The sequence below is a fragment of the Salmo salar genome, chromosome ssa20 (genome assembly GCF_905237065.1).
Source record: "Salmo salar chromosome ssa20, Ssal_v3.1, whole genome shotgun sequence".
Lineage (NCBI taxonomy): Eukaryota > Metazoa > Chordata > Actinopteri > Salmoniformes > Salmonidae > Salmo > Salmo salar.
The window spans coordinates 48,370,407-48,391,080 of NC_059461.1; the positions used below are offsets into that span (position 1 = coordinate 48,370,407).

The window sequence follows — 20,674 nt, forward strand, 5'->3', positions numbered from 1 at the left end:
TAACGGCAGGCAGGCTCAGGGCAAGCAGAGGTCAGTAATCCAGGGAGGTGTGACAAGGTACAGAACAGCAGGCAGGCTCAGGGCAGGCAGAATGGCCAAAAGTGGGAAAACTAGAAAACAGGAACTTGAGAAAAGACAGGAGCAAGGGAAAGGTATAAATAGGTATAAATACACTGGGGATAATGGGGAAGATGGGTGACACCTGGAGGGGGGTGGCGACAATCACAAATACAGGTGAAACAGATCAGGGTGTGACAGATACAAGTTATATCAGCTTAAAAGGGGTTTATTTACAACCTATGGGGTATAAGATGTTGGGAATAATGGCATAGGAGAGTCTGACATTAATTAAATACCCTAACCCTAAGCTATGTTCAATATCAGCAGAAATTTCCAGTGAGAAATGCTCAGTCTGAAGCCATTCGGCTATGAGTTTCACGGCCGTATAATAATGATACAAGTTTTATCAGCTTAAAAGGGTTCATTTACAACCTCTGTGGTATAACATGTTGAAGTGATATAGGTGAGTGACATATAACCCCTAAATTAAGTTCAGTCTTCGCCAATCAAGAGGGGCCTAGCTTAGTCCATCATGCCTGGGACAGGCCTCAATTCTAGGCCATAGGAAATCCTACATCCATCTCATTAGATCAGAACAGGATGATCAACAGTGATTCCTATTACTGGTTTGCATCCTAAAAAAAGGATAGTTGTGTTTTGCTGCATAAAACACTTCCATTGTTTGTCCCAATGATGTGGATCATTGTCAGGTTATTTGATATATAAGTTTAGGTTCTATAAGCTTAGGTTCTAGGCAGAGTTGCAAAGAAAAAGCCATATCTCAGACTGGCCAATAAAAAGAAAGTATTAAGATGGGCAAAAGAACACAGACACTGGACAGAGGAACTCTGCCTAGAGCACCAGCATCCCTGAGTCGGCTCTTCACTGTTGACGTTGAGACTGGCGTTTTGTGGGTACTATTTAATGAAGCAGCCAGTTGAGGGCTTGTGATGCGTCTGTTTCTCAAACTAGACACTATTGTACTTGTCCTCTTGCTCAGTTGTGCACCGGGGCCTCCCACTCCTCTTTCTATTCTGGTTAGAGCCAGTTTGAACTGTTCTGTGAAGGGAGTAGTACACAGTGTTGTACGAGATCTTCAAATTCTTGGCAATTTCTGGCATGAAATAGCCTTCATTTCTCAGAACAAGAATAGACTGACGAGTTTCAGAAGAAAGTTCTTTGTTTCTAGCCATTTTGAGCCTGTAATCGAACCCACACATGCTGATGCTCCAGATACTCAACTAGTCTTAAGAAGGCCAGTTTTATTGCTTCTTTAATCAGAACAACAGTTTTCAGCTGTGCTAACATAATTGCAAAAGGGTTTTCTAATGATCAATTAACCTTTTAAAATGATAAACTTGGATTAGCTAACACAACGTGCCATTGGAACACAGGAGTGATGGTTGCTGATAATGGGCCTCTGTACGCCTATGTAGATATTCCATAAAAAATCAGCCGTTTCCAGCTACAATAGTCATTTACAACATTAACAATGTCTATACTGTATTTCTGATCAATGTTATTTTAATGGACAAACTTTTGAACAGTAGTGTACATTTTTGTGTGATTTCATTCATAGGAAAATATAGATATATTTTGAAAGTTATTAGAGCAATGCATTTTGGCTAATGGTGTTCTACACTGCCTTTGTGTCCCAAATGTATTTATATAAAAAAGCAAATGCGTTAACAACCCAATATTGTTAATCAACCAGGTTCTCACCAAAATACTTTTTAATATAATAGTTTTCTATGCTTGTTTTTGCTTAATAGTTTGGGATACTGGCGCTAATTCGGATTTTATGAGGGTTGCCAGATTGGAGTAAAAATATTTTTGTTGTTGTTGGTATCGATTAAGGTATTTGATTGGGGAACGGGGTGACATTTTCATGATGGGGAATTAATTCATCATAAATGTGGGGAAACAGACGACCTGAAAAAAAACGTTTGGTTTAACAGTGAAAATCACTTACATTACAGATAGGAAAATAAAAATGTACCTCTAAAGAACCAGTTGCTCATCCACTGTTACTTCAGGCCCAGGGTTATAGAGGTATGGCAGACGCTCCAAACACTTCTCCCAGACCTCTCTTATGGCCGCCAATTTGTCTCACACGTCTTGCAGGTCTTGACTCACGGTTATTAAATCGTAGCATTCTTGAGAAAGTGTGAAAGACTTTCAGTGGCATCGTGGCACGGAAAATCGCCCTTCCACTCTCTGCATCCCAGAGACTACATGTAACTACAGTTGAAGTCGGAAGTTTACATACACCTTAGCCAAATACATTTAAACTCAGTTTTTCACAATTCCTGACATTTAATCCCAGTAAAAATTCCCTGTCTTAGGTCAGTTAGGATCACCACTTTATTTTAAGAATGTGAAATGTCATAATAATAGTAGAGAAATTGATTTATTTCAGCTTATATTTCTTTCATCACATTCCCAGTGGGTCAGAAGTTTAAAAATGAGTTTTAATGACTCCAACCTAAGTGTATGTAAACTTCCAACTTCAACTGTATGTTCTTTCTTATTGTGCAGTGGATTATAAAAATACCTGTATGCCTATGGATGTGTAGCTAGCCATCTAGCCAATCTGTGTTTGGGCCCTAAAACGTTTGGTATGAATATTAGTTCAGAACCTAGCTATGAACCTCAGCTATCATAGCCAGTTGTATCAACTTCAAAACACTCTAAATGACATTAATGAAGCCTATGGACTGAGTAGAATATATTTTTGTGCCAAGGATGCAAGTCGTATATACATGTAGTTATTACCAAGCATCCCCACATTGTAGCCTGTACATTTAATATAGTCACTGATCATGTACTCTACCTTGGGAAATAAAGGTGCAGTTCAGGTATGAATGTCTTTTAGATAATTTTTCAGTCACATCCAATACCAGGAGTATCAAATACCAGTCTTTGAATGACACTGTGTCTGCATGTATGTATTACAATTATACACTTCAACAGTGTTTACCAATCTTGGTCCTGGGACATCAATGGTTACACATTGTATCTAATAGACTAGAAACAGGATTTAACTAGTTAAAGGCTGATTTGTAATTCATATATACAGAAATAGAATTAAAAAAAATAGTACACTACACTTCCTACGCATCATGTAAATACTCTAAAACGGGTTCATCTCGATATCTAATGCCCTTCATCTGCATTGATCTGATGAACACAGGATAGGTGTAGTATTTCATCAAATGAGAGACTTAATTTCAACCAGTAGAGAAAGTGAAACGCTTTATTGAAAGAAGTTCATTATCTAAGTGTTATAAATACATGCATAAATATATTTGTAATATTATAAATACAAGTTCAATCTGTACTTCAATGCACATCTGTTGTGCATTATAAAAACAGAGGAAGAAAGAGGTGGTGAAAGGTGTAAGACAAAGGGAAAGAGGTAAGAACAAAGGAGAGAAGGCAGCATATGATTAATGAATCATTGCTACCCAAATATTCTCAGTTCATCACAATTACATACGTGTCTCTAGCCGGCCCGAAGGTTATCTTAAGAGCGGGTGAGGTGGCGATGATGGGACTGGGAGTTGGCATTCTCTCACATCAAAACATATCTGCAGACGAGAGACAGATAGCATGTTTAAGCCTTGTTTTTATTTTTTATTCTAACATTGTTAGTCATCATAATCATCAGGTTAAATGCTAAACTGACCTTGGATCCTTAACTCTGGGACTACTACATCTCTGTCTGTATTTCAATGTAAAACATCTCTTTAATTTTACATTTACATTTTAAGAGTATTCTTCCAATACTTCTTGTTGACCTGACCAAGTGACCTCTATGTAGCCAGTTCAGATGCGGGAGGGGTTCACCGACACAGCTGATATAACCTAGAGGATTCCAGGAGAAGAGGAGAGAGGGATGAAGTGAAGGAGAGAGATTGTTTATTGAGAAAATAAGGTAGTTAAAGTGACAGTGTTCAACAGGAATCTGTGTGTGGCCTCACCTGGTGTCCACACCACACTAAGTGGCTGCAGAGTACTTTATGCTGAAAAACATGAACGGAAACACAAGAACATAGCCTGTTTTGTTTTTGTACAGACATCACACTCATACCTAAACAGCACCCTCACCTGAGAAGTAGAAATCAAAGGGAGAGAAACTGCGAATTGAATAACTGCAGTTGACATAGCTAAGTAAATGGAAGAATACTCTTATTGCAATGTGAATGGCTCTTAAAAGAGCCTTTGGTTGTGCATAGTGTAGTCTATGGTGTTACCAGGGAACAGCACCCTCTTCAAAGAGGTAGGAGGTGAAGATCTCCCGCACACAGATTGCCTCTCTTGCTGCGTTGTTGGATCCCATCCTTAAAACATCCTGCAGAGCAGCAGACTTTTCCTCTGGAGCTGCAGATCCCCTCCTGGTCCTTGTGTCCATCCTCATGAAGTTATGCAGGACACAGGTAGCCTTCACACACCTGAATTCCTCCAGCAGGCAGTCCCAGATGGCCATGGTCACCCAACCTTGCTGTGCCCTACACGTTAACTGTAGGCAATCATTTTGAAGGAATCTCCAGTTACAAGGTATCTGTAGGAATATGAAAGATAATGTAATTATTAGACTTTTACATCACCAGGTCATTGTAGATTACTAAAGTATAATATCCCTGAAAACAAATCATGATAACATTGGATTGAAAGATGCATGGGCACACATATATGCATGTGTAGCATATGACAATAACAGGATCATATCAAGGATAGCATCACAAATGAATACATACATTCCACTTGAAGCTTGATGATGAGTTGATCATTTGAAACAAAAATGTGCACCCCTTTGAGTCCCCAGGACTGAGAACCACTGCTCTTCATTGGGACCTCTTCATATGCAGACTGACTTTCATAGCTCTCTTTATCTGAGGACAGAAAACCTCACAAGAATAAGACTTCATTATAATCAAATTACACCGCACTGAATATTATATTATACTATTATATTATACTATTATATCCATCCTCACTTCTAGGGACAGGAACTACACAAAAGTACCTGCCCTATCCAGAATAAACCACTCTGACAGTTGGGCCTGCTATCCCTTCACCCTCCTCCATGGCTGTTAGCTAGCTACCTACGAATGCATTTTGAGTTTTTTTTACAGCGATAAATACATCAAGATAGCTAGCTAATATGACGTTAGGTAGATGGTGACATTTCATTCACTTAGCTAGCTATCTATACAGTATGTGAAGTTTGCTAGATAGCTAACCAACTAGCTAGCTCATTCAGCAGCTCATTTGAGTTAGCCTGCACTGTAAGCTAATTAGCTAATAATACATCGGTTTTTTTTATTTTTATTTTCGAGATGTATTTATTTACTTACTTGAATAGGTTCAGACCCCTTAACCTTTTCCACATTTTGTTACATTACAGCCTTATGTCAAAGCAAAAACAGGTTTTTAGAAATGTTTGCAAATGTATAAAATAAAAACAATATTCCCACTCGGGTCATGGTACTGACGGCTATTATGCTACAGCAGTTTGCTAAATATAGTTGATGGAATGAGCCGTTATCTGACGTTTGTACATGGTTACAGCCACAACAACACTGCCCCTGGGGGTTTCCCAACCGGTGATGTAAGGGGATTTTCCACCCAACCGAACAGCCACTTAAATCCATCCAACGAGTGTCGAACTAAACGCTCAATCGAACATGTGAGGCGACTCATTTTATCCATAACATATTCCCGAGATCATCGCTTACTAGAGAGGTAGAAGTTGTATGCTTTTTAAAAAAACGAAAGGCCAATTGAAGCATATCGGAGAGCGACTTTTTGATTGCAGTAGCCTACCGTTGCCACGAAATGATCGGTCTGGGGGAATAGGACAGAATTGTGTTTGTGTCTGTTTGTTTTTTTTAACTACTCGAACAAGCTTTTCACCTCCTGGACAAACATCGTAACGTGCCATGAGAAACATGAGTGTTCAAAACGGCACTTCAAGTAAGTGACTTTTCTTTTACATAAGCTAAATCGGAGTTATGCATCTACGGTGTTTGATATGTGTTGTCGGACGACATTCACATTGGCATGGACAGTAGTATAATTTTCATACATATTTTACACAGATATAGAGAATAGTGTAAAGTAAACGCATTGTCATGGGTCTGTGTCAAAAAGGGGACTGACTGCAGGGGCCCAGACAAGTGACCCAACAGTTTAAACGGCGCACTGCCATGCTATTCAATTGGCAGTTTGTGTTGTCACTCTGTCTTCCCAAGCGTGACTGACAGTTGAGTAGAGGGGTCAACACCCACTTCTGAGATATTACACTAGTCTTAGGCACTAGTCTTAGGTACTAGTCTTAGGTACTAGTCTTAGGCTACTTGTTAAACCTATACTATTACATTGTAATACATATACTTACCTGATATACTATTACAGTCATTGTCATAAATGTATTTAGTCTTACCTGTTACACCTATACTATAACATTGTCACAAAGTAATTATTCATGAGTTAACTTGCTTTTTTCTCCCGCTTTGTACACCAGCAAACGACTTGGGTGAGTAGGCTATTTATTATTAATAATTATTTTATAGCTTGTAGGCCTGTAGTCTACATACATAGGGCCTCCTTGGCCTATGCATCATGCTCATGGTTTCATGTAGCTGGTACTGCACACATACAGACATAGATCACACTCAGATGGCCTACACACCAGCTCCCTTTGCAGGCTCCTCATCCCACTCCCTTTACTTTTTAGACATCATTCAGGAGGTGATCTCTGCAGACAGAGGGTTTCCCTGTCATGTCCAGTCTGGTTTCTGCCTCCCCGGACCTCCTCATCCCCCTGTAGACTCTGACCTCCAGGCCCAGAACCACAGGGTCATGCTCAGGCAGACCCCCTCCTCAACGCCCCCAGTGCTGGTGCCAAGGGGCACGACCTCCAGGGTGAGTACCAGGCCTTTCGGGATCTAATACAAAAATATATTCAGCCACTCTTGAAGGAAAATATGTACAATAAATTATAATTTTTATTAGGCCATTGATTCATAGAGTTCAATAGAAAAACCGAGAGGTCGACTTGTTAGTTAGTGATTTGATTTGTTTCTGCAGCCTCTCGGGTACTCTTTATGGTCGCATCAGTTCACACTGTTAATGTCTCAGTTTGTTGTAATAGCTGGGAGATAAAGTCAAGAAAACAGCTAATGGGTTGATCTGAAGTATGTTCTTATCAGGGATGTGTGCTATCACTTTTTCATTGTCTAGTGGTGGGAACCAAGGCAGACAGACACACCTCAGGGCTAAGTGAAACTCAACTACTGACAGTTTCCATGGATAAGGAATGTGCACAACGGCACATAGCGTGGTGATTTGATTCACTGGTGCTTTGACTTCTAAGGCGGCCTTGAGCACCTTGTTGTTATGCCTTGGGTTGCTGTTCTCAAATAGTCCTGAACTCACAGTGAGACAATTGTGGTCTGTGTGTGTCTGTGTGTCAAAGTGGTGCCTTGGAATAGACTGTTAGCTGAGTTGACACACCCCCGTCTGCATGATGTGGTCTCTCGTGGGGGAGGTGGCAGAAAAAGGAGAGAAAGAGTGTCATCTGATTCCAACTTTCGTTTTTGAGTTCCCTTCCTTCCGGGACCCAACCCTTTCAGGGTGGAAGTTCACATTCTGAGGCTTTTCTGCTTTTCTAATTGGTCGATCTGCTGTAGATTATGTCAACTTCCTGTTTCCTGAGCATGCTGCTCCTGGCTCGATTGGCTCGATCCTAGCTGCTTTTGTGTAGAGGCTTTAAGGCATGCCCATAATATCACTCTTACACACACACACACAAACCGCCTGTAGACGTTACTTTGAAGTGGAGCACAATGATCTCACACACACCTCTTTTTGTTCATACAGCCTTATCAACTTCTGGCGGTTTGTTTAGACAGACTTGAGTTGTAGGACGGCTTGTAATAACAAAGGGTTTTAAGGCGATCCCTTAAGTCGGTCAGCTTGTTTTTCTTTGTTCCGGTTTGTTTTTGGCGAATAGTTTTTCCTGTTGCTGGTCTCTAGGGATTCTTCAAACGGGCTGTTAATTAGAAGGTATGTGGTTGAAGTTGGAGAGTTAAGGGCAAAGTGTGTGTGAGAGAGATTGCTTCTGTCTATAATGACCACAGGCCATTTTTTTTTACTGATATAAGTATACCACTTTGACGTATAAGAGAAACCAGGAGAAATGGGCAGACCGAGAGAGAGCAAGAGAGAGGGAGGCATGAAGGATGAAAAACAGTTGCCAGAGAGGACGGAAGTATAGAGGGGTTTACCAAAAACGGAAGAGAGATGCTCTCTAATTTAACGGTTGAGAGGGGGGCATGGCAACAGAATGTGTCAAATGAGGACATAGAAAGTGGTGTACTGAGAGGGAATATGTAGATAAATGATCTCTGAAAACGCCCTCAACCGTTTTATTCTCAGTACCGTCATGATGATGTTTTGGATACAAAATGAACTGTTTGTTATCTGCTGTGTTCTTTACATGGATTTTTAAACACGGCCATTGACTTTAAATGATGTCTCTCCGCAGGCGCCCTGCTTCTTCCCTCAGCCCCAGCACCCCTCTAGCACCAGAGATATGGCAGCACCTCACCCCACTCGTGGGGTCTCTCATTCGGGCTCAAACCGACGAGGACGGGGGTCCTCTGGTTCAGGGACTTCCAGGGGACCAGCGGGTCCCTCTCGACAGGCCCAGACAGACACTGATCTGTTGGAGCAGATCCTGGAGAGGCCCACCCTGGCTGTGGTGGAGCAGCCCAAGGAGAGAGGCATGAGGTTCCGCTATGAGTGTGAGGGCCGCTCGGCCGGGAGCATCCTAGGAGCCTCCAGTGGGGACTCCAACAAGACCCTGCCTGCTATAGAGGTACCCAATAGATCCATATTGTATTTGGCTGTATTTTAATTTACAACAACAACTTAGCAGTTGCAGTTAACACCCTTATTCTTGTGATAACTTCATGACCACTCAGTCAGAACCTTGGTTTAACGTCTCATTAGAATAGAACCTAGTCCTTATATTTGTTTCCTGCAAATTGTGTTCCCAATGTCTTCCCTAACCTGCACTGGATGTGTATGTCTGTATGGGAAGTGGGAGGGTTAACGGAATGTACCATCTATCCCAGAATTCCCCCCTTGTTGGTTTGGCTGCCCTCAACATGTAGAGCCTTGTAAGGATCAGGGGCAGAGGGGAATGGGGAGGAATTGAATGTAACTGAAATAGAAAGTACCCCACAAATCCATGTCTTTGTCTGATTTAAACACGGTTGATCCCCACCCACATACTACAATTCAGACCGCAGAACACTATCAGACAAGTGCCAAGCTTGACATTTGAAAGGGAGAGGCACTGAATCTGTTTTGGTTGTTCACCTTACATTTATTCAGTTTTAATCATGCTCTCACTTGTGTTGGAGGAAGAAAGACGGTTTGATTGATGCATACAGTATCTCTCCTCCTCTTTCTTTGTCCCTCCCCCCGCTTTCTCTCCCCATTTCTTTCTCTTCTTCACACTCTTCCCCCTTTCTCCTCCCTCTTTCAGCTCCAGGGTCCCATTCAGAACATAAAGAAAGTGATGGTCACTGTTTCCCTGGTGACCAAAGACTACCCGTACCGCCCACACCCCCACTGCCTTGTGGGTAAAGACTGTGCGGATGGTACCGGAATCTGTGTCGTCTGCTTTAACCCCCACAGCAACCGACGTCACAGGTACCCCTCTCTTTCTCTCCTCTATTCATCACTCTCTTTTCTTAAATTTCTCCCTTTGTCTACCAGAGGCCCATATCCTCTTTCTCATTCATCCTTCACCTTTTTTGGGGTGCTTTGCCAGGAAAGTGCACTGGGTTAGTGTAAACATGTCTGTTTTTAATGGTTGGTAACCAACCATGTTTTTTGTGCATCTTGCAGTTTCGCTAACCTGGGCATCCAGTGTGTAAGGCGGAAGGAGCTGGATGCCTCTCTAGAGAAGAGACGGAATCAGAAGATCGACCCCTTTAAAAGTGAGTAGAGCCCTGACACGCACATTAAGCACATCGCAAGCACACACAGAATGTATCCAATTACACACATCCAATATTATTGTACAATAAAGTTGTATTGTCATTAGCAGTAGGGTAATATCCTCTCCTCTGTCCTCCCAGCGGGCCACTCTAAAAGCATCGAGGACATGGACATGAACGTGGTGCGGCTGTGTTTCCAGTGTGAGCTGGAGTGGGTGGATGGAAAGAGGGACTTCCTGAACCCCATAGTGTCCAACCCCGTCTATGACAAGAGTAAGATCCCCTCCCAAACATCCTCCTGACACTGACACGACCACCTACACATGACTGCTTTTACATAGTCCTCTAACGTGATGCGAACCAGTACTGTAAGACCACAGCTATGTAAATGTACTTCCTGAACGATCCAGCAGGTGCTCAATGTGCGTATGTGTGCATGTTTACAGAGGCGACTACCACATCTGAGTTGAAGATCAACCGTCTGAACATTGTTAAAGGGCCATGCACCGGCAAGACTGAGATCTACATGCTCTGCGACAAAGTCCAGAAAGGTGAGATGCAGCTAGACTCCCAAGTTGTAATATACAACAGGGAAGTAAACTCCTGTTAAAACAACTAAATGGAAGTGACACATGACGTGTGATGACACCTCTCAGGAAATACATTGTTGAAGTCAAACAGCTTGGAGAACTATACAAGCTGATTGGTGTGTGTTTGTGTGTGTGTGTGTGTGTGTGTGTGTGTGTGTGTGTGTGTGTGTGTGTGTGTGTGTGTGTGTGTGTGTGTGTGTGTGTGTGTGTGTGTGTGTGTGTGTGTGTGTGTGTGTGTGTGTGTGTGTGTGTGTGTGTGTGTGTTGCCCGCTCAGACGACATAGAGATCATCTTTAAGAGGGGGCCTTGGGAGGCCAAGGCGGAGTTTGCCCAGACGGACGTCCACCGGCAGATCGCTATCGTGTTCAAGACCCCGTCCTACCAGGAACAGGACGTGGGGGAGGAAGTGGAAGTAAAAGTCTTCCTGCGCCGTCTCTCTGACCACATGGACAGTGACCCCGTCACGTTTACCTACCAGCCCAACAACACAGGTTGATACAACTTATGATGTTATATATGATATCATAATGCTGTGTTATAACATGTTAGGTGATTTATTTATTTTTTGATGCCGTGTTCAGATCCCTATGAAGTGAAGCGGAAGAGAAAGATAAAGACGGACATCAGCTTCACAGAGAGATCCTGTGTGGCAGGTGAGGATTGGCCTCGGCTCTCTCTCTCTCTCTCTCTCTCTCTTTCCAGCTTCAATTTCTGTGACCTATTTCAGGACAGAAAGTAAAAAGGAAAGTGAAAGAGAGAACAATGAAGGCTGCTTACACAGCACCCTCACAAAAACAAATGACTGCACAGCTGAGTGTCAATAAGGTGTTCTAACACAAGTCCTTTCTACCGTCCACAGCTCAGAATGTGGCTGCAGCAGAATCCTCCACCTCCCAGCCATTCGAGCCGTTCACCTTCACCCCAGCAGAGAGCTGGCTGGACCCAGAGGAGTTGCATCCTCCTACCCAGTCTGGGGCCTCCACCATGGGGGAGATCCACTACAGTGACCCCCAGGAGGACAACTTCTTGAATGAGTGCATAAGCCCAGAGGACATCAGTGTTCTCTCTCTACTTCTGGAGCCTCTGTTCCATGATCCTGCCCTCCTTGGCTTTGGCCAGGGGGTCAACTCCCTCTTTGCCCCAGGTGGCATGGACATGAACTTTAACCCCAACCAGTGTGAGTCTGGGCAGGACTTGGGCTACTACAACGACCAGCAGTTCAACCAGCTAGTCAACGAGAATCAGGCCTCTCTGATGCAGCCCCTCCCACTGTCACTCCCCAGCTCCGCCCCTCAGGGTCAGTGTGATAACGAGGGGTGTGATTTGGTCCAGGTGAAGACAGAGGGGGACCTATGAGGGCAAAACATACCCCCTTAAGACTGAATGTGGTAACCTCTGAACTTTAAGGGGCTTTTTATTGTGTTGCTCTTCAAACCAGAAGTTTAGGGTGTGTAGGGACCTAACTCTGTACCCTGTGACAGTCCTCTCACCCAAACAAAGTACAGTATGAGAGTTTGGAGACACACTGGTAATAGCAGTAGCTGAGGCACCTTGTACCCTAATGGTGTGGTTACCCCTTACCCCCAAAGGCCTCGCTGGACGAGGCTATAATCCAGACCCGTCCCCCCTTCCCACACACGACCACTACCAGGCCCTAAAAGAATACATTTCAAAATGTCTGTCCAGACCCAAGCCTTTGAGTGTCATGTGCTGCCTTCACCATGCTGCTAACGTTAGCCTAAGGCTAATAGCCGTGATCAGCACAGCACCCACAGATGACATGTAGCTTTAGCATGTAGCTTTAGCATGTAGCTTTAGCGCCTCCGGGGAGACCAGAGTGATACTGGTGGAGGCGAGTTGCCCTTCCAATAGGCTAGCCATGGATGATAAAAATGGTTCCTACCTACCCATTGTCGAATACTACCTGTGGTGATTAGGGGACCATCCAGTACTCTGACCAAATACAAAATGGACACTTAAACTCAACTCTTGTCTGCCTTATCAGTTTTCCTTGTCAGGCTCCGTCTGTGTATATATTGTGGTTGAGGCAGACTTCGACAAGAACCTGCAGGAAATCCCTGAATTGAGGATTCAACTAAAGGAAAGCATAACTAAGGGCTCGATTCAATCCATATCGCGGATGTTCAGCGCTATAGCGGGATTGAAAATTAAAGGTAATTTCCAATTGAGCCGACATGTGCACCGTTTACCATGAATGCAGTCTCTGCGAATGTGCCATCATTGCCTTTAAATGTATTTTGCGCTGTAGCGTGGATCTTCAGCACTACAGATTGAATCGAGCCCTAAGCATTTAACTGTCGATGCAAGACAACCTGAAAACTACCCCTCTGTGGATAAATTGTTAAGTTAAAGGGACCATCTATCAAAGGCTGTTTATTTTTCACTTTCCATATGTGATATATTCTTTATTGTGTAGTCAAAGTCATTCTCTGTTGACTGGTATTTGTCGTTTTTGAATGTTGACATCAGTTTTAACCTCTGGCTCACCTGTTGACTCTGTTCATTATAATAACCAATATTCATGTACAGTAGAAACGACCATAGTCCAATGCGCTGTCGTTCCTAGTGTCTACCTCTGTCGTGTTGCTGTAAGTGATATTCAGTTAAACATGTTCAGTGTATGTTCAGTTCCTTAACAGATCCATAGCTTCTTTGTATACTGTATGCCAGACTCCTCCCTTCATACTAGCCTGTTGATTGTTGTCATTAGTCTTTCAAAAATAAAATGATTGCAAGTCTTCATCTTAAACTCTTGGTCACATCAAGTGCGTTTTGTTGTTGGTTGTATAGGCTATTTCATTTGTAATATAATTGACATGGTAAGTTTTTACTACATGTAAAAAGCAAACTGTCCGATGACAGAAAGGAGAGTGAAAAAGAGAGGGGACTGAATGAAAGACACAACGGCTGTGGGAGAACGGGGAGTCAGACGAGTGTGTGTCCTCCTCCTGGGTCCGTTGTAGTGTTCAGGCTCGGCTGCTTTTAATGCAATCCTGTTTTTAGCAGCCAGCTTTTGTTGCCGGTCAGAGTCCATCCCCCTCACATTCCTAACGCCGCACTCACATTTACTACAAAAACAACGTGACTTCCCCTAACCTCACCCACACAACCTGCCCAGTCGTGTACATGGGACCTGACTTGACTGTTGTGACTTGAGAATTACTGTAATACACAGAAATATATTATTTGAATTGTATGTAACTGGTGTAAAAGCAGAAATGCTCTTATGTTAGCCCCACCAGTTTCTGGGGAAGCGCTTTGATGAGGCGCTTCACTTTGTACTCCAATGCCATTGGATATGGCTTTTTGCCTCATAAGTTCGCACCACCTCTGAGTCACTGCGTCAACAATGACTCATTCTCCCATACAGCTTGTGTGTAGTACCTCTGAAATTTGTTCTCGTTTATTTTTAACCATATCTATTTGGATGTATTTATTAAACCGTCATAGTTTAATCCCTCGTGTTCAGTTTTTGCTGAGTCAGAGGACCATTATGGGAAGTTCTAAGGCCACTGTAAAATCATAATCTCGGCAGCAGTTCAAGCTTTCACCCAGGTTCTGTTTATTAGGCACAAACAGTAACGATGTTTTCAAATGTTTTTACAGGAGAGAAGTTTAGGCGGTTTACTCCTTTTTTATGCCTACTGAACACAACCCAGTGAAAGAGAGGCACAATTCACACCACCCTTATCTGCTTATCCCTTATCACCCTTATCCAGAGCGACTTACAAAATGGTGCATTCACCTTATGATATCCAGTGGAACAACCACTTTACAATAGTGCATCTAAATCTTTTAAGGGGGGGGGTTAGAAGGATTACTTTATCCTATCCTAGGTATTCCTTAAATAGATGGGGTTTCAGGTGTCTCCGGAAGGTGGGGATTGACTCCGCTGTCCTGGCGTCGTGAGGGAGCTTGTTCCACCATTGGGGTGCCAGAGCAGCGAACAGTTTTGACTGGGCTGAGCGGGAACTGTGCTTCCTCAGAGGTAGGGGGGCCAGCAGGCCAGTGGTGGATGAACGCAGTGCCCTTGTTTGGGTGTAGGGCCTGATCAGAGCCTGAAGGTATGGAGGTGCCGCTCCCTTCACAGCTCCGTAGGCAATCACCATGGTCTTGTAGCGGATGCGAGCTTCAACTGGAAGCCAGTGGAGAGAGCTTCAATATGAACTGCAATATGACGACGTACATGTGTTTGATAAGCTCAATAATAACATAGAAGCTGAATATCCCAGTTAAATGGTGTCTCTTTGCTCCTCCTGTAGACGTACAGGCCCAGTCTGAGCAGGTGTATTTCACAATGTGCTTTTTTCACTGTTGACCAACACTGGAAAAAGCGTGGCATAAAGCCACAGGGAAACCCCACACTGGGCTCACAGCCAAAAGTTTCATTCCCGCATGTACACACAGTTAGTGTGACTAAAGTTAGTCACACCCTGATGAGTATTACTAGAGGTAAAACCAATACACATTTCAAACTTGACTATAGTACATTTCATACTTGACTAAAGTATACACGCTCACATGAATGGTTTTATTTCTATAGACCTACTGTACATGCTCAAGTTTTTCCTGCTTTGGTCTGAATTCACTTTAAAACTAGCTCAGCAGCTTTCGGAGAATTTGCATACTTGCCCAGAAATTAACTTTTGGATTTTGTAACGTAACATTTCTACAGATTCATGCAGAAGAGCTTTTCCCAGTATTTAGATTAGTCATAAGAAAGCATAGACATGAGGTTATCTAGTAGTGAGTGTAACCTGCAGCTACCCTCTCAGTGTGGTTATTCCCTGTAATATAAGGACAATGGTGGGAAGACAAAGCAAGTGAGCGAATACAAAGCATTGGCAGCTAGTAAGGGGCTTGGATATTGAAAGTTCCCATCTATAAAAATGCTGATTGAGGGAGTTGAAATGTCCTGTGTGGCCACACAACAATCCCCATATCTCCTCGTCTTACTCACACATCACTTACTGTATTGTTCTGCAAATGTGTTTGAATGCAAATGAGAATGTGTGACATAAAAGTCAACGTTTAACCTTTCCTCTCTCCACCTTTTCTGGTGTTAAAACGTAACCTGTGTGTGTGAGACAATTTGAATCTTTGTGACGTGTTATTCAATATTTTTGTATAATATTATAGAATTAATTTAAACTAGATTGTCCTAAATGTGGAACGATTAAATCATTTAAATCATGTTGAAGGATGAAATTTAATTACCGTATAACAGAATTATAGGAGTGGATTTTGCTATAAGGATGAGCCATGATAAGGCCTGGAAGTGGTAAAACTTGACCATTTCCCTTGCACTTCATTTTAGCAGACTCTCTACTGCCTCCTAGTGGTTTCGGACAGGGTTGTGGAGTAACTGATTACATATAATCCATTAAATGTAATCTGATTATAAACAACTAACTGTAATCTGTCAGGTTATCAGAAAAAAATATTGTAATCAGATTACATATACTTTTTAAAAACTAGATTACTTCATGGATGACTAACATTCCGATAGGATGTTTGCGAAAAAAATACATTGACGCCTTTCTTTTTTTCCTCAATGACATTCAATTCAGCATTGAAAAAAGGCCCAACTTTGTTCCACCAGAGCAAGTCTGACCACAAGTCAAAGACCACTATGATGGATCCTTTTTGTCTTCTTCTAATGCCTCTTAAGGGGAAAGTAATCCAAAAGTAACTGAAAGTAATCAGATTACGTTACTGAGTTTAGGTAATCCAAAAGTGACGTAACTGATTACAGTTTTGGACAGGTAACTAGTCAAACAAATTACATTTATAGGTACCTTACCCAACCCTGGTTTGGGATCACTGAATGTTGATGGCCCTACACAGTGGGACTTAGCAGCTGTAATTTATCATGGGCCACATGAACACAACCAGTCACAAAGGCTGCGTCTACACAGGTTGCCCAATTATTGCCAAATTAACGATCTGATTGTTTAAAAGACCAATTAGTGGCAAAATATCAGAATTGGTCTGCCTGTATAAATGCAGTCTATGGTGTTGTTGTGGTTTAGAGATGGCCTACATAGCTGTTTCTATGGGGATTCAAGGGGATTTTGGCCTGGTAGGCTGACTGGCTGATCGTTGTGTGGAAAAAATTTGCAAACAAGATACTATCTTCTGAATTTAGCTGATAGTGTTGTCACCCCCTGAACCACAATGGTTACAATAGGGGAAAAGTTTGAACGCAAAATGATTCAACTTTCATAATGAACAGTCCCTCTAAAACATGTTACCAAACATTAGGAACACCTTCCTAATATAGATTTGTTTTGCCTTCAGAACAGCCTCAACTTATCGGGGAATGGACTCTGCAAGGTGTCGAAAGCATTCCACAGTGATGCTGGCCCATTTTCACTCCAATGCTTCCCACAGTTGTGTCAAGTTGGCTGATGTCCTTTGGGTGGTAGACCATTCTTGATACACACATGAAAGTGTTAAGGGTCAAAAACCAAGCAGTGTTGCAGTTCTTGACACAAACCAGTGCGCCTGGAACCTACTTCCATACCCCGTTCAAAGGCACTTAAATATTTTGTCTTCCCCATTCACCCTCTGAATGACACACATACACAATCCATGTCTCAATTCTCTCAAAGCTTAAAAATCCTTCTTTAACCTGTCTCCTTCCCTTCATCTACACTGATTGAAGTGGATTTAACAAGTGACATCAATAAGGGATCATAGCTTTCACCTGGATTCACCTGGTCAGTCTATGTCATGGAAAGAGCAGGTGTCCTTAGTGTTTTGTATACTCAGTGCTTGATTTCAATTTATTATAGGTCTATCAAGTAAAACTAGAAATCTATAAACCTCCCCACCAACCTACTTGTCAGTCAATGACATAATGGAAACATGTACACTACCGGTCAAAAGTTTGGGGTCACTTAGAAATGCCCTTGTTTTTGAAAGAAAAGCACATTTTTTTTGTCCGTTTAAATAACATCAAATTGATCAGAAATACAGCCTAGACATTGTTAATGTTGTAAATGACTATTGTAGCTGGAAAGGCAGATTTTTTAATGGAATATCTACATAGGCGTACAGTGGCCCATTATCAGCAACCATCACTCCTGTGTTCCAATGGCACGTTGTGTTAGCTAATCCAAGTTTATCATTTCCAAAGGCTAATTGATCATGAGAAAACCCTTTTACAATTATGTTAGCACAGCTGAAAACTGTTGTTCTAATTAAAGAAGCAATAAAACTGGCCTTCTTAAGACTAGTTGAGTATCTGGAGCATCAGCATTTGTGGGTTTGATTACAGGCTAAAAACAGCCAGAAACAAATAACGTTCCTCTGAAACTCGCCAGTCTATTCTTGTTCTGAGAAATGAAGGCTCTTCCATGCGAGAAATTGGCAAGAAACTGAAGATCTCGTACAACGCTCAGACTGGCTCTAAGCAGAATAGAAAGAGGAGTGGGAGGCCCCGGTGCACAACTGAGCAAGAGGACAAGTACATTAGAGTGTCTAGTTTGAGAAACAGATGCTTCACAAGTCCTCAACTGGCAGCTTAATTAAATAGTACCCGCAAAACACCAGTCTCAACATCAACATCAACAGTGAAGAGGCGACTCCGGGATGCTGGCCTTTTAGGCAGAGTTGCAAAGATGGTTGCTGATAATGGTCCACTGTACGCCTATGTAGATATTCCATAAAAAAATCGGCAGTTTCCAGCTACAATAGTCATTTACAACATTAACAATGTCTATACACTGTGTTTCTGATAAATTTGATGTTATTTTAATGGACAAAAAATGTGCTTTTCTTAAAAAAAAAAATCTAAGTGACCCCAAACTTTTGAACAGTAGCGTATGCATATAATCATAAGGGAATGGAGCAAAGCACTCAATTCTCACATCTCGTCAAGTTCAAAGTAGTTGAGAAGCTCTCAAGTCACATGTCCATATTCAAATCTATATCATACTACACTGTCATTCCATTCACTATCTTTACAATCAAATCACTCAAGACACTGACCACACAGCAGAGGCATATTCCCTGAATGATGATCCACACATAGTATAAATCACTGTTTACTCTGCCTGTGTAATGGCATAAAGACAGGTAAAAAAAAAAGGTATGGGCCTATGGGGAAAACGAGTGCCATCATACATTAGATTTACAGTAAGGGTAATTTAAGTCTTTGGCATACAACATCGCCTATCCTTATAAGGTGAGGATGAACCTGTAAACAGGTAATTGTTGAGAACTCATACTTTGTTGCTAGGTTACTACAGCCACAGGAGTCCCCCAACTAACAGGGACTCCCCGCCCAACAAGTGTCTTAACCACAAACCATTTGGTTATGGAAACAGTTACAGCGGACATGTGCTGGCACACTGAAGGAGTCGAAAGCGAAAGCCACAAAATAAACTGTGTTTACTGAAGAGCCAAGCAGCTTATTTTTCAATAATATCATTGGTTCCATATAAGGGAATTCATAGACATGGGTGTATGTGGTCTATCTGCCATTTAAGTGAGTTAAGGGGTGTGTGGTATAAATAAGACGAAGTCTATCTTGCCTTCTAGTCCTTGTAATCTCCCAAAAAGCACAAATAGAGAGAGAGTGGGACATAACACAGGAGGGTTATATTCAAATTGTAATGAGAAAAATGAGTTTATTTGTTTAAGATTCAATTACTGTAGGCTATTGCCTGTTGTGTTTAGATTAATGCCATGATGATGACATGTCGCCTCATTTATCAACCGTGAGTACATTTCGTACTAAAATCTGGCATAGGTGGAGATTGTAGGATTTGTGTGCGCAACAAATGATTGGGAATTATCAAACTGTGGTATGGAACATACAGTGCCTTCAGAAAGTATTCATACCTCTTGACTTATTCCACATTTTGTTGTCTTACAACCTGAATTCAAAATGGAAAGACTTGAAGATTGCTGTTCACCACCGCTCCCCATCTAACTTAACAGAGCTTGTGAAAATCTGTACCGACCCTTCTGGACAAATCAGTTAAAATTACACATACTTACAGCCCATGACAATCACATCAGATCCGTCCCGTGACATTACTTAGAATTCTGGATCCGGACCCGCTCACGTCCCAGATCAGGTCTCAGGTATTCGGTACAGGTTTATCCGTTAAGACCTCTACTGCATATGCATGTTTTTATTGATAAATTAGAGCCATACTGCACTGAACAAAAATGCAACATGCAACAATTTCAAAGATTTTACTGACTTACAGTTCATATAAGGAAATCAGTCAAAAACATTCATTAGGCTCTAATCTATTCACATGACTGGGAATACAGATATGCTTCTGTTGGTCACAGATACCTTGAAAAAAGGTAGGGGCATAGAGTTGATCAGGCTTTTGATTGTGGAATGTTGTCCCACTCCTCTTCAATGGCTGTGCGAAGTTGCTGGATATTGGTGGGAACTGGAACACGCTGATCCAGAACATCCCAAACATGCTCAAATGGGTGAAATGTCCGGTAAGTATGCAGTCCATGGAAGAACTGGTACATTTACAGCTTCCAGGAATTGTGTACAGGTCCTTGCAACATGGATCTCATGCTGAAACATGAGGTGTTGGCGGGCGGATGAACAGCACAACAATGGGCCTCAGGATCTCGTCACAGTATCTCTGTGCATTCAAATTGCCATGGATAAAATACAATTGTGTTCGTTGTCCGTAGCTTATGCCTGCCCATACCATAACCCCACCGCCACCATGGGGTATTCTGTTCACAACGTTGACATCAGCAAAGCACTCTCCCACACAACACCATACATGCTGTCTGCCGGTACAGTTGAAACTGGGATTCTTCTCCAGTGTGCCAGTGGCGATCGAAGGTGAGCATTTGCCCACTGAAGTTGTCTATGACGCTGAACTGCAGTCAGGTCAAGACCCTGGTGAGGATGATGAGCAACCAAATGAGATTCCCTGAGATGGTTTCTGATAGTTTGTGTAGAAATTCTTCGCTGGTGCAAACCCACAGTTT

At 42.3% G+C, this 20,674-nt stretch overlaps 1 protein-coding gene and 2 long non-coding RNA genes across 4 annotated transcripts; 1 reads left to right on the forward strand and 2 right to left on the reverse strand.

Annotated features, from left to right (window-relative positions):
* Positions 1 to 3,590: 3,590 nt before the first annotated feature.
* On the reverse strand, positions 3,591 to 4,095 carry LOC123729149 (uncharacterized). Its single transcript, XR_006760908.1, has 3 exons — positions 4,044 to 4,095; positions 3,826 to 3,927; positions 3,591 to 3,650 (listed from the first exon to the last, which is right to left on the reverse strand). It is a non-coding gene; the product is annotated as an uncharacterized lncRNA (long non-coding RNA).
* Positions 4,096 to 4,297: 202 nt separating this feature from the next.
* On the reverse strand, positions 4,298 to 5,645 carry LOC123729242 (uncharacterized). Its single transcript, XR_006760958.1, has 3 exons — positions 5,421 to 5,645; positions 4,821 to 4,955; positions 4,298 to 4,624 (listed from the first exon to the last, which is right to left on the reverse strand). It is a non-coding gene; the product is annotated as an uncharacterized lncRNA (long non-coding RNA).
* A 61-nt stretch (positions 5,646 to 5,706) lies between these two features.
* LOC123729241 (transcription factor RelB) lies at positions 5,707 to 13,439 on the forward strand. 2 transcript variants are annotated; one of them, XM_045703521.1, is made up of 11 exons: positions 5,707 to 6,039; positions 6,590 to 6,601; positions 6,803 to 6,990; positions 8,615 to 8,947; positions 9,623 to 9,789; positions 9,988 to 10,079; positions 10,221 to 10,352; positions 10,526 to 10,630; positions 10,945 to 11,160; positions 11,251 to 11,322; positions 11,529 to 13,439. In XM_045703521.1, exons 1-11 carry the CDS (start codon positions 6,006 to 6,008, stop codon positions 12,023 to 12,025), a joined length of 1,848 nt encoding a protein of 615 aa, XP_045559477.1. In that variant the 5' UTR covers positions 5,707 to 6,005; the 3' UTR covers positions 12,026 to 13,439. The 2 variants fall into 2 exon arrangements, with proteins under 2 accessions (XP_045559477.1, XP_045559478.1); XM_045703522.1 differs by lacking the exons at positions 5,707 to 6,039; positions 6,590 to 6,601; positions 6,803 to 6,990 and adding an exon at positions 7,847 to 8,133.
* The last annotated feature ends 7,235 nt before the right edge of the window (positions 13,440 to 20,674 follow it).

Excerpts from the sequence above, each read along its gene's own strand:
- LOC123729241 (XM_045703521.1), top strand. The coding sequence starts at position 6,006 with ATGAGAAACATGAGTGTTCAAAACGGCACTTCAA. Across the intron at positions 10,080-10,220 it reads GAAGATCGACCCCTTTAAAA|CGGGCCACTCTAAAAGCATC; the intron begins GTGAGTAGAGCC and ends CTGTCCTCCCAG. Across the intron at positions 10,353-10,525 it reads CAACCCCGTCTATGACAAGA|AGGCGACTACCACATCTGAG; the intron begins GTAAGATCCCCT and ends GCATGTTTACAG.